The 12,402-nt window shown below is 44.5% G+C and overlaps 1 protein-coding gene across 9 annotated transcripts in view; it reads right to left on the bottom strand.

The window, feature by feature from the left end:
* The window catches only part of zfhx3b (zinc finger homeobox 3b), a 344,728-nt gene that overhangs the window by 56,201 nt on the left and 276,125 nt on the right, over nucleotides 1-12,402 (bottom strand). For all 9 annotated transcript variants that reach the window (XM_084357811.1, XM_084357810.1, XM_084357812.1 and 6 more), the window contains one exon: nucleotides 5,319-5,550. In XM_084357811.1, coding sequence (XP_084213937.1) covers nucleotides 5,319-5,550 — 232 coding nt within the window. The remainder of the gene's footprint in view (nucleotides 1-5,318; nucleotides 5,551-12,402) is intronic.

A 12,402-nucleotide genomic window follows, 5' to 3' on the forward strand; every position in this document is an offset into this window, starting at 1 on the left:
ATCACTTTTCTTACTGTCTCTTTCTTTCTGTATATAAACACTCATCTTTGACATTTATGCTGCCTCTGTTCGCCTCTAAGTCAGATCTATTGGACAGGCTGGCACACCAGGACCCAGACTTTACCCACCTTGCAGCCTGGGGGCAAAGCTAGCCAGTATTTATAGAACAAGGGTTCAGTGAGGAGAGGTAGTAAAATCCTGGACACAAGACATTTTTATTCACAGCCTATCCAAGAATAGAGTGGTGGCTTTCTGGTCAATTTGCTATTACAGGATGAGCCAGCAGAGGAATTCATACCGAGCTACTCCATAAACCAGGGGGAACAGGGAGAGAAAAGACTTGCCTGTGTTAGTTGGAGCAGCGGGGTCATATGAATGCTGATGCACCAGTGGAAAATCTATAAAGCCATCATTTTGGCTTTTTAATAAACGTCTAGTCTTTTGTAATATTTTCAAAATGAAAAGTAATGTATTTATGAATTTCCTGGCACGTTCTGCGGACAGCAAACAATTTCCTATGCTGCCTCGATGCCCTTCGGACAGGGATTAGAAGGCAGGCGACTGACGGAGGCCTGACTGAGCTGCGGGCCCTCTGGGGCCCTACTCATCCAGGCTTGCACAGTCCTCATCCTCATATCCACTCTACATCACCAGGGCAATAACAGCCTTTATTAAAAGCGCATTGCAGCAGTGTCTGTCTATACAACTTACTTTCAGATTGGCCATAATGTGGCATGTAGAAAGGGTCTGGTGGTTAGGGGCTACAATATCCTGTTTCTGGAAAGGTTTACTTTGCATTTTAACAAGCATGAATAAAGGAGGACATTCCAGAAATGGCTACCGTCTGTTTCACTCTTGCCCGTGGGGAGCAAAAGCTCAGACAATGGCCCTTGCATGCCATCAGAGCGTGGCCTGGCTCACCTCTGATTTTACCTGGCTTTAAAAGCTTTAGCTTAGCCACTGGACATGCAGATAGCTCAAGTATGATGGCCGAAGAGAGTAAACCTCTGTTAATGTGGTTATGGCAGAGGAAGAGACAAAAAGATGGAGGCGTGGTAAGATATAATGAATTGGACATCTTGGTGTCGTAATTTTGGCAGACGGATGTCGACACGTCCCGTCTGCCATCACTGAATCTCAATGTTAGCTGCGATATGAGTGACCCTTCTATATTTGCTTTATTAGTGCATTTTTCCACGTCACAGCCCATTTTCCAGCCAATTCGGAGCGTCTCAAGAATTATGCATGAGGCAGAGAGGGAGAGGAAGGCATGTGGGGAGCGGGGGGGGGGGAAGAGAAATGCCTCTGTTGTCAGGACAGGCCTCACTATTAGGTGTGTGACCCTGAAAGCGCACCCCTTTTAGCGAAACAAGCAATGGATCTCATATTGGATACCACTATTATGCAGTCATTTGTATGCATCCTTTCGTCTCATTTCCATTTAATAATGCACACAGCTTCCCTGCCCAGTTTCTCAAACTGGTCATTAAAAGTAACGCTGATCTTAACTGGAGGCTTAAATTCCACTTACAGGCTCTCATGGCGTAGTGGATGAAACAACTGCAGAGTCAAAGTAAGATAACCCCTCCCCAAGCCAGTCTTCGCCCTTGAATACCCAGGCCTCTGTGTCTGCACAGACAGGAGACAATGACTTGTGGCTGCCCAGGCGGCCCCAGCCTTCTCCTTCCCAGCCTCCGAGACTCACAGACAGGGATTTCCTCCTGCGATGAGAGCCAAGCCGTCACAGCCCAGCGATCAAGGGCCTGCCATCTGTGACTGAGGCAGATTTACAGCAGGAGCTAATCCACACTGTCAGCCACGTTTGTTCTCCATCTCTGACTCCTCCATACACATACATATAAACACACACACACTCTTACACCACCGCTGGAAAATATTTTACCCTTAGAAAATGTTCTCTCCTGCATCTCTCCCTTCCTCTCTCACATACAACAAAGCAAACATTTCTTGCGGAAGGGCATCCACCCTTCAGTGCAATTTAACTTTGCCCTTTTAAAGGCATGATCTCATTCTGTTCTACGCTCAAAAAATAACTTTAGTCGATTAAATGTTAAGAAATGAGAAACCTCAATGTGTCATTGAGTTATATGCCCTGGTGAACATCATCCGCACGAAATAGGGTCATCACACGCTAAAGTGTCACAAGCGCTCTTACATGCAAGCTCCCCAAACTCTTTCCCCCCACTTCCTTATATTCATTCCTCATTATTCCATCTCTTCTTCTCCATATATTGGCCTCTCATACACATCCACCTGCTGATGCTTTACGTTGTCAGCAGTCACCATTAACCCCTACAGATGTCATCACATGGCACTACCTCGTCTCTGTAACCACTAAACCCAAAATATATTTTGTCCTCATGCTGTCAATGCTTTACAGGAGTTTTAACACACCAAAACTTTACAGGAGTTTTAACACACCAAAACTTTACAGGAGTTTCAACACTTCCCTTTCACCTCCTCTGTCGCATGCATGTCTCTTTATTTTTTTGTGTCTACCTGCCACCTGGTAATGAGCTGCTATCCTTAAAATCGAGGCAAGCACTAGTGCAAATGGTGCATTGGTTCAAGTCAGCGCTGAGCTTTATTCTGTGATCTCTGCACACAGGGCAGCTGTGTGGGGCTGAGGTCCCTCTGAGGCCCCCTTTGTTTCCCCACAGATAAAGGGTTAAAGAAGACAAATGGAGGCGGGACCCGGACCAACATGCCTAAGCAGCACATTTTTAGTATGAGCAAAAATTAAAACAATGCAAGCCTTTTATCCCCGTGTTAGTCTAATTGGAAAGAAACCTCATTTCTGCTGCCCTTGCTCTCCTCGGACATTCAGCCCAGAGGAGACATGTGGCACCGAATCCCTAGTGTCTGTGTTTGCTGCATGCTCACAGGGATCATTAACATGCAGAGTTGTTAAGTATAAAACACACCAGACAACACACAAACTAGCCTTACTTAGTTTAATTGCTGTCACAGAAATGGATCAGTTCACTACAAGTGAAGATCACGACTTAAAGACATTATCGCATAAAATGTTGTCATGTGTTTCACGGTAGTTTAAAGTTTTTCAAGGAAAAAGGCAGGCTTCATATGTTTGGGAAAAATCCCAGGCAGGCTACGAGCCGAGCACCAAACGCCAGCAGAGAACCACTCGCAGGATCACAGAACAGCAGCAGGCGGGGGAATTACTGTCTAGGTGACCCAGAAATCCAGGGGCAACTTTGTTTTAACAAGCCAGGGAACGTTCCACCACTTTAGCAACTATGCCTCGACCACAAAAAAGAGCTGTGTGCCACAGAAGAGCTAGCGAAGAGGAAATTAAATATTACACTGGGAGGGAATGGTTCAGCCCAAGCGGAGGGGTGGGGCTACGAGGTGGAGCGGCCCAGCTGACGATGTCAGGACGAGGCATTTGGGGTGTGAAATGGTAGATGAGAGCTGCGGAGTCAGCAGCTTTAGAGTTAATGATTACAGAAGAAGAGGTATGATCATTATTGAGGTAATTTGATCAAGATGTCTTTTCTTTTTTTCCCCTTTACTCTTCATTTCATTTAACACACTTAAAAAGGGACACAAATGGAGGTAGTGTTTGATTAAAAATGATGACTAAGATCTAAATAACAATGGGTCATTATCACCGATCTTGTGTTTGTATTGTTCTGTCTGCAGCTCATTGTGAAAGAGCAGAATGAATTTTCACTATGAAGAAGTAGTAAGACAGTAGAAATATCTGCAAAGCAGTCCCTAAATTAGAAGGGAAACAATAAAACCATCACCAAAACACACAATCAGACTACAAAAACATAACGTCTACAGCGCAACAACTTAAAATTCATTTCCCCATTTCATTTTCTATACTAGTAGTCTGTTCTAATAAGTGAGGGTTATTGTAATTTGATGAAGCTCTGCAGGAGAGTAACCGCTGTCTACACGTGGGTGTGTGTGAGTGAGTGTGTGTGCTATGACACTGCCCACACACAACCCCACTGCAGGGGCCCATTACCTAACCTAAGACTCGGATCCCTCACCCTGGCACAAACACGGGCTTCCAGCACATCAAACATTAAAAGAGAGAGAAAAAAATGACAAAAACATCTGCTAAAAAAAAAAAAAAGGTACAAACAGCACAACTCCCGCCTGCACACAAAAAAGTAAATTCCCAACCCCCAACCCTTTTAACCTAAATGGCCCTTCCTCCTGCCTTTGCATGTTCGCTTGTCCACTGTACTGTAGTCATTAACATATTTGGAGTGCAGCGAGCAGAAAGCTTAATTGTCCCTAATTGCTCAGCTAAATATGTTCTCTAATGATTTGCTTCAGATCTGTGACTGCCTTTTGCGCAATTTCCCGGCCGCTGGCTTCATTATCCCTGCCTCCTTGGAACAAAGCGTCTTCACAGGCTGGCCTTTTTTTTTTTTCTCCCTGCATAACACAGACAGCGAGTATGTGTGTGAGGGAAGTAATGGTTCCCTCTTGGAGGGACACACAATAGAGCCCCTTTGTCAGGGCACAGGAGTTAAAGTGATTGGAAAACCAAATCTCTGCTAAGAAAGAGTGTTAATTGACCACAGCTCACTCCTCCTAATCAGTCCATAATAAATTAGCAGTTGAGGCACTTTGTTTCAGTCATGCTACTGTTGTTGTAGTCGTGTCTGTCTTTTGGTGTTCTTGTTGTTGCAGCTGCTGCTGTTGTTCGGCTCCTCCTTCTCTGGCCTTAATGCTCTGTCTCAATATGTCTTTAATGGCTGCGAGGGACAGCTCCCATTAACAGGGATCTCTGCTTCTACTGGTGAAGGCAGGCTTTGCAGGAACATTGTTTGTGAATGACCTAAACTCATATCAATATCAAAACTATGTTTGAAAAAAAGTTCCAATGTTGGAAGCAAATTAAACAACATAACTCTCAGTGATGTCATTTTAAATTTTATCTCTCCTCTATTCAGCTCTGTCAATTGAAACATCATTCTGTTCTTCCTGTCATACATCTGAGTTAAATACTTATGTCTTTCAATCGTGGCTCCACCACCTCAGTCACCCTTTTTTGGATAAAAAACAAAAACCGCTCAGATGTTAATCATTTATGTTGAGCTTAACTCTATAGGGAGGTAAATGTCAAAGAAAGAAAGTGACTAATTCTCAACACATATTTGACAACTCCGCCTCAAGTGTGTCAACGGAGTGGATGGATGTGTGTTTATGTGTATAAGAGACAGCGTGTCACAGGTAGAGAGATCAAGAGAGTGCAACAAAGACAGGTGTACGTAAAGAGAAACCAAAATTGGGCCACAGGGGCAGGTTCTGACCTGTGTCTGAAGAAGGGCATTTGCGAATGGTGAAGATGGAGCTGAGGTCGTCGTCTTCCTCCGGCAGACCCTTCTGCAAGCGCTGCAGCTTCCTGAGGCTCTCGCTGCGCTGGTGCTTCATGGAGCGCACATGCTGGATCAGGTTGAGCTTGGCCTTGGTCGAGTAGTTACACAGCACACAATGGTAGTAGCAGGCATCACCCTCCACAGCGTTTTCGTGCTGCTGCAGGTGCTGTGGGAGGGGATGGAGAGAGAGAGAGAGAGAGAGAGAGAGAGAGAGAGAGACAGGGAAAGAAAGGAGCACAGAGAGAGAGGGAAAGAGAGAGAAAGAGGTTATTGTAGATGGCAGATAGCTGGCTAGGCACCACCGACTCACTTTCGCTCAAACAGTTGGCAAATGAACAAATCAATTCCCAATCACAGCCCTGTTGTTTAACATCCAGACCTCTTCCACTTCAGGACAACTGTTTGGACTGCGCACTTTGTCTGCGTGAGTGTCTGTATCAGTGGGCTAACAGGACAGGAGAGGCCTGGGAGGCACGCAAATCTCAGGGGCCTGAGGGCGGGCAGGAATCGCATCAGCCACCCTTCAGAAGCCTTGGGTCTACAGCCTCACAGACGGAAGGGAGCATTGATCCCCTTCACTCAACAGAAGCCTCCCGTCTCTGAAAAGGAAACTCCAAACATCTGCTTGTTTCACGCATGGGATACTAAATATTGATCATGGCGAGTTAAATCCCCGCTCTCTCATAGAGAAAGCGAGGCAAAGTCAGCCGGTGGTGTGGCAGCGAGGGGGATTTAGTACATTCTGAGAGAAACTGGAACATTCCACAACAGGAGGACAACCTTCAGAGGACAGGAAATCAGCACTGGTATTGACCTGTCAACCCCACAACTTCCTCCAAGACTCAACAGCAGGCCTCGCCCAGCCTTCCGTGGAGTCACAACATGCCTAACACCCCGTAGAGACACCATACCACCACGACCTCTTGTCACACCACAGAGCTCCAGTCTAATTACCTCCTGCATGGCTCAATCAATGATGCAAGGCCAACACAATATGGTTAGACCTGGTGTGAGCAACACAGTTATTGACCACTATCCTAAAGCATCACACTGATTGTTTCTGCATGTTTACGATAAAAGCCCCAGACTCGGTATGGCCACTTGTGTCATGCCTGTCATGTGCTGCTCCTAATATCAAACTGTGAGTCTCACCGTGGATATCTGAAGCTGTAAATCAATGTCAATCACCAAAAGTTTTGCTCTTTTTACTCTTTTAATCTTCTTGGCGCCCACATCTCCTGTGTGGACATGTTATATATATTTTTATATTTTGTAATAAAATCATTTAAAATATTATTATTATTATCTAATAACTAGGTAAAAAGCACTGCTCAATGTTAACCTGCAGTGCGAAAAAACGAATTACCCAAATCATTAACGGTGCTGAAAGCTTGTGATTGTAATTAAAGTTGGCTCAACTCAGACTCTTTTCGATCAGGTTTTATGACCAATTCTGCATTTAAAGTGTATAAACCTCCCCGTTTTTACATTGTACCTCAGGCTTACACTTAGATAAAGGTTCAGAAAACCGAAGCATTCATGAAATAGAAACTGTCCTGCCCTGCACTGGACCGTCTGTTTGGCTGGCCAGAAAATATAAAAGCAATGGAAACATTAGACATTTAACCGCATTACATCTAAATCAGGTGTTGACAGGCTGGTGAAAAAAAAGTCATAACAATATTATGCCTCCCTAAAATGCTCTTGTCCCTTTCTCCTAATATTTAATTTTCTAGCAATATTGTAATATTGCTATGGGGTTTTCTGAGCTATTGTGTTTCATTCTCTTTGGTTTCATATTTCTCACTTCTACACCTAAAATGTGCATTAAGACACCGCTTCCAGGAAAAGGAATAGGAGGTTTTTTTCTCCCTCCTTTTTGTGAGCCCCACAGCTTGGTGTAATAGAGTTATTAGGTGATTGTAAAAGGCTCTGTGTCTCTGTGTGCTCTCCTTTCTCGCCTCATTTCTAAGCCATCCATGATGTCATGAATAGGTGTTGCTGGATATCGTGGGAGCCCTCCTCCTTCTCCTCCTTTTCCTCTGTGCACAAATATTGCATCAGAACTAAGGTAGAGAGAAATCTGAGAGACAGATTCAGTTATAGATAACACCAAATCCATCATGCAAAGTGCTTTTAGTCAGAGCAGATGTCTTGAATTAAAAAAAAGAGAGGTCTTGCTGCAAATGACTCAAGGCTCCAAAAATCTACAAGAAGACAAGTTGAAAAAAATGACAGCACCTGACCGAAACTTCAAAGCCGGTCTCAGGAGGTAGAAAAAAAATCCTGGGAGTTTTATAGTTTCCCATAAAAAGCGCAGGGTTTATATAGGAGTGAACCTGAGACCGCCTGCCCCAGAATCGGCCATAATTCACTATAAACCTGACTGGCCAGGAAGATGGCTTCAACAGGGCCAAAACTGGCCGGCCCCAGTGCTTGTAGCTCCGTCTACAATGTCAAATGGCTACACCTGTAAACCCCCACTTTCACATCTATGCAATGGCCATGACCCAAGGCAGTCTGGGGCACTTTTGAGTCAGTGAGCGAGGCAAGAGATCAAGCCAATGAGTGATCTGTGTGTGGGGGGGGGGGGGCTGCTCGTTCAGTATTCCAGGGGAGGACTGTAGCAAAATGATACCACAGTGGCGATGAGAACAGCATAGCTTGGCGCCTCTGATCGTCACATGCAGTAACTTTGTTGAACATTTCTATGATCATATCTGAGAGCACAAACACAGTATGGACACAGTGCAATCGCAGTCCGTCGCCCTCTCTGGCTCTCACACACACACATACATACACACCCACACACATGCACACTTTGAAACATAATAATGCATAAGACAGGGCCTATGTCTGTTTCCTATGAACCTGCAATGAAGCCCCTAGTTGATAAATCACCTCCAACTGGAGTGTAGGAATTTGGCGGCTTAATGAAAAAGTCATGTTGAGCTGGGAGGAGGTTGGTCGGCACGGGCTCTGGGGTTTCTAAGCGCCCTGTCGAGGCCCCAACAGGAGGGGAGCTGTGGAGTATAATGGGAGGGAAGCTGGCCGGGTCAGTGGCATGGATTCAATACCACTGAACTGTCTGGGAATTTACTGCAGTCATATAGGAGATTCAGCTGAGCAAGTACAAATGTGTGACCGCCTAGTATGCAGCGATGTACTCAATAGGGCAGGGGAGACATGCTGGGTGCATGTGAATGTACTGTACGTGTGGTCTGATTCAACAGATAAGCTCACAAAGATGTACTGATTGCAGGTAAAGGGGTAAAAGGGTCTGAAAACACTTCATATTGTAGTTATATTGCAGTGTTTTAAAAAAAGAAATGCTATAGGGCTGGATAGTGTAAATAATATCACAATAATTTTAGGCTATATCACGATAAACAATATATATCTCAATATACCTCGATATTGATGTCAAAGGGATGACTATTGGTTCTTTCACAAACTATTAATACAATGAGATTTTTGATAAATAATCATCAGTATTGTGGCTATAATGACTTAGTAGGTAAAGGTTACTATTAGAACAAGTAGAACAGTCTGGGAAATTCAGAAAATTACATCACTTCACAGCCTTTAAGAGGATTTATAGTCTAATATCAGGATAACAATATCGATATATCGCCCAGTCCTAATTTGTTAATTGAGGCTGGTAAAATGACCCAAAATGACACTTAACTACCTTTGAACATTTTAAAAGATGTACTAAATTACATATAAGATGATCAATCACATTTAATTTGGTTTTTACATTGTAGGGTCCAAGTCTAAGCTTTTTTATGATGTGGTGGTTTTCATAGTTTAAAAATGCAATCATGGCTTTTCAAGCCTCTCTCTTCCATGGAGCACCTTATCTCTTTCTGTGGAGGCTGAAGCAGTGCTCTGTGCTTTTTCAGGTAAAGAGGGACAGGGGCGGTGTGGGCACCACCCCATCCTCTCTCTCACAGCTCTACAGTGCACCTTGGCCTCTGAGTGGGCAATACGTGCCTGTATCAGTTTCACCACCCACCCAGAGCACTGCATACATCTGCATTTCCATCCACTTAAATGCAAAGTAAAAGTGCACCTTTAACACAAAACAGTGTGGTTGCTGAGAGAGCCCAACTCGCACAAGATAGAGGTGGGTATTACTGGAAGGCTGGAAGGGAGACAGAGAGCCGGTAATTCCAAACAATGGCTCCCAATGGAGCCGTATAATACAGCATGTACAAGCAACAAACACAAGTATAGACAAAAAGAACATCCCAAATGTACACACACACATACACAATCGTGCACACATGCATATACAGACTCTCACACACACAGCCACATACCATTATGATCATACCCTAATTTCCACCATTAAATTTGGCAGTGCTGTTAATACAAAATTAATGCATTAAAACAGATGACTATCTGTGAGCTAAATAGCTATCAATTCTGAGAGAGCTGCCAAATTCCCTCTGTGCGAGAGAGAGAGAGCCAGTGAGTATCTGCCTGGATATATCTTTATAACTGTCTCCCTGATTCTCGGCACTAAAAGCTGGTGTCTGTGTGTGTCTACTATGTGTGTTTGTGTGTGTGTGTGTGTGCACATGTGGACATGGGAATCTTACACAGGTTAGATAACTGCAATTCACACCTGACGCCATGCAATGCGCTGCAACAGAGCAGAGTCTGTATTTGAATGAGAAGATCTTATCCACTATAATCAGAGATTTAGGAGTCAGTTTTCTCCATCACCTGAAAAAGAAAATGTATTAACTAGTCCTGAGCTTGAGACGTGTTAGAATAAATCAACAAGCACCTTTGTTATTCAGACATAGTGATGTCATGGCAGCAACTATAACCAATGAGGTAACTGTGTTCACTCTGAAGGGAGACAATAGTAATGTGTCTGTTGGGCTGAAAAACACACTGTGGCCAAAGGGAGAGGAAAACACCCCTGTGTGGCTTATGTCTCACTGTTTGTCAACTGTGGCTATCACGAGCATGTCCTGTGGAGTATATGTTACCATCCTGTTGCATCTAAATGGAAACATCTGAAAAGCTAGCTGCCTAATTCTGAGGTTATAAATCAGGATCAAGATACATTTAAAAACAGGTTATTTCAATGATGAGGATTAAGTTCGGGGTTAGAGGTCTAGCGAATAAAAACGACTTAATGTAATGACCCCTCTCTTCCCAGCAGCAGTGTACGGCTGCATGTGCAGAGATTTGTCGGGGACATGATTCTCATAAAACTGCACTCTGGGATTCCCCTGGAACGTACGCAGGTTATTTAAAAAAGAAAAACCCGAGTGACTGGAGTCAGCGAGTGCTTGTAGTTCAGCCTGTGATTCCCTGCCTGCCAGCAGCATGAACAACAGCTCCAACCACAGAGGCCCCCACTGGGTGCCAAATGCGGTGGCTGCTTTGAATTAGCCACTGCAAGCTGCAACATGCCTAAAAGTTAGGTTGCGGCTTAAGGGGACTGTGTATTCCAGGCCCAAACTGCCTACCTACTGCTTCCTGAACCTCATCCCCACCCTTGTCCTTTCTTCTTCTTTACTTTTCCTAATCCCTGCCACCCCTCCGCCGCATCCTGTCCCTCTGTCTCAAAGCCCATAATGTGCTAAGTTGCTTCCTCTACTGCCTTGCTGTGGAAATGATCCATCACTACCGGTGAATAAAAACAGGCTGCATATTTGTCTCCGGGAGGAGAGAAAGAAACAAAACGGACCTCTGTGTCGTAAGGGAGGGCGGCGGGGTAAAGATGGATCGCTGTAGGTGTCCTTGGAGAGGATGACTTAACATGGGCCTATGAAACAAAGTAGCCTGGGAGGGGTCATAGAGACACTTAAAGACAATACAGCTACTGGTGCTCCACACCCACCACTCTTACTTACTTTAACATTAAATAAAGCAATAATTATTGAATTCCGTTTGAATGAGTAAGATGCTAGAAAGTAAACAATGGGAACATAATTGCAGAGGGAAGGTAATCAATGCAGCCAGTCATTTGGGCCACGTTGATTGTGTAGGCTGCTGTATGTGCTCTGTACATTGTGTGTAACAATGTGTGTGCACGTTTGTGTAGCCGTTACAAATCTGAGGTGAGCAGCTAAGGGGAGTATGTGCTGTGACAGGGAGCTGAGTAATACACTCTCCCATAAGCATGCACAAAACAAGAGTTGGGTAATCCCTCCTTCAATAATGACCCAGGGCTCGAAACAATAGCTCTCAATCAGCTGATCAATGTGTCCACATAATTCATGTGCGAGTCACTGTCTTTGAGAGGGGAGGAGGAGGAGGAGGATAAGCAAGCAGGCGGTAGAGAGATCAATGCCCTGTGTGGTGATAACGAGCCTGGGCCTATGCCCACAGGAGCCCCACGCTGGCGTCCAGGGTCTCTCTCATTAAGAACATTTGGATAAGCATGGCTATACATACATAATGTGCACTTCTAATCGTAGCCAAATAAACACATTTCCCCTCTACTTAATGAGCTCGGCCCTGCTTTTGTGACACGCAGCGATGACTCCAAAACAGGCAGGAAATGATGTCAATCCCCAAATAAGAAGGAAAAAAAACAGTAAAGCAAATTAACAGCAAGCTGTTGGCCTCCTCTTTCAGTAGCTAATTAACAGCTTAACCTCCTGGTGCTTTTATGAAAGCCATGCTGGGAGGAGCTTGCCAAAATTGCAGTACAATAAGTCTGCCTGCAGGAGGCTAGAGCAGGGTGGAGCCACGGGGGTACCCAAACAACTGTTACAGCCACTTGATGACATGTGTACTGGCAAGGTACCATCTGGAAGCTGAATGGGGCAAATCAGGACCTGCCCTGGCCCTTCTCTCCATTACCCACAGCACTGTGTCAACATCACAACCCTCCATTTTGGACAGCGGCGACAATAATTACTTGTTCAGAGATGGGGAAGAACATTTTTCTTGATTTTCATTTTTGCAAAACAGGAGGCACGCAGCAGGCGGAGATGATCAGATTTTGAGTTTGAATAATTGCTCATAGCATCAGTATATTGCTGCA

Source organism: Pagrus pagrus (assembly GCF_965226575.1).
Source record: "Pagrus pagrus genome assembly, chromosome: 1".
NCBI classification, from domain to species: domain Eukaryota; kingdom Metazoa; phylum Chordata; class Actinopteri; order Spariformes; family Sparidae; genus Pagrus; species Pagrus pagrus.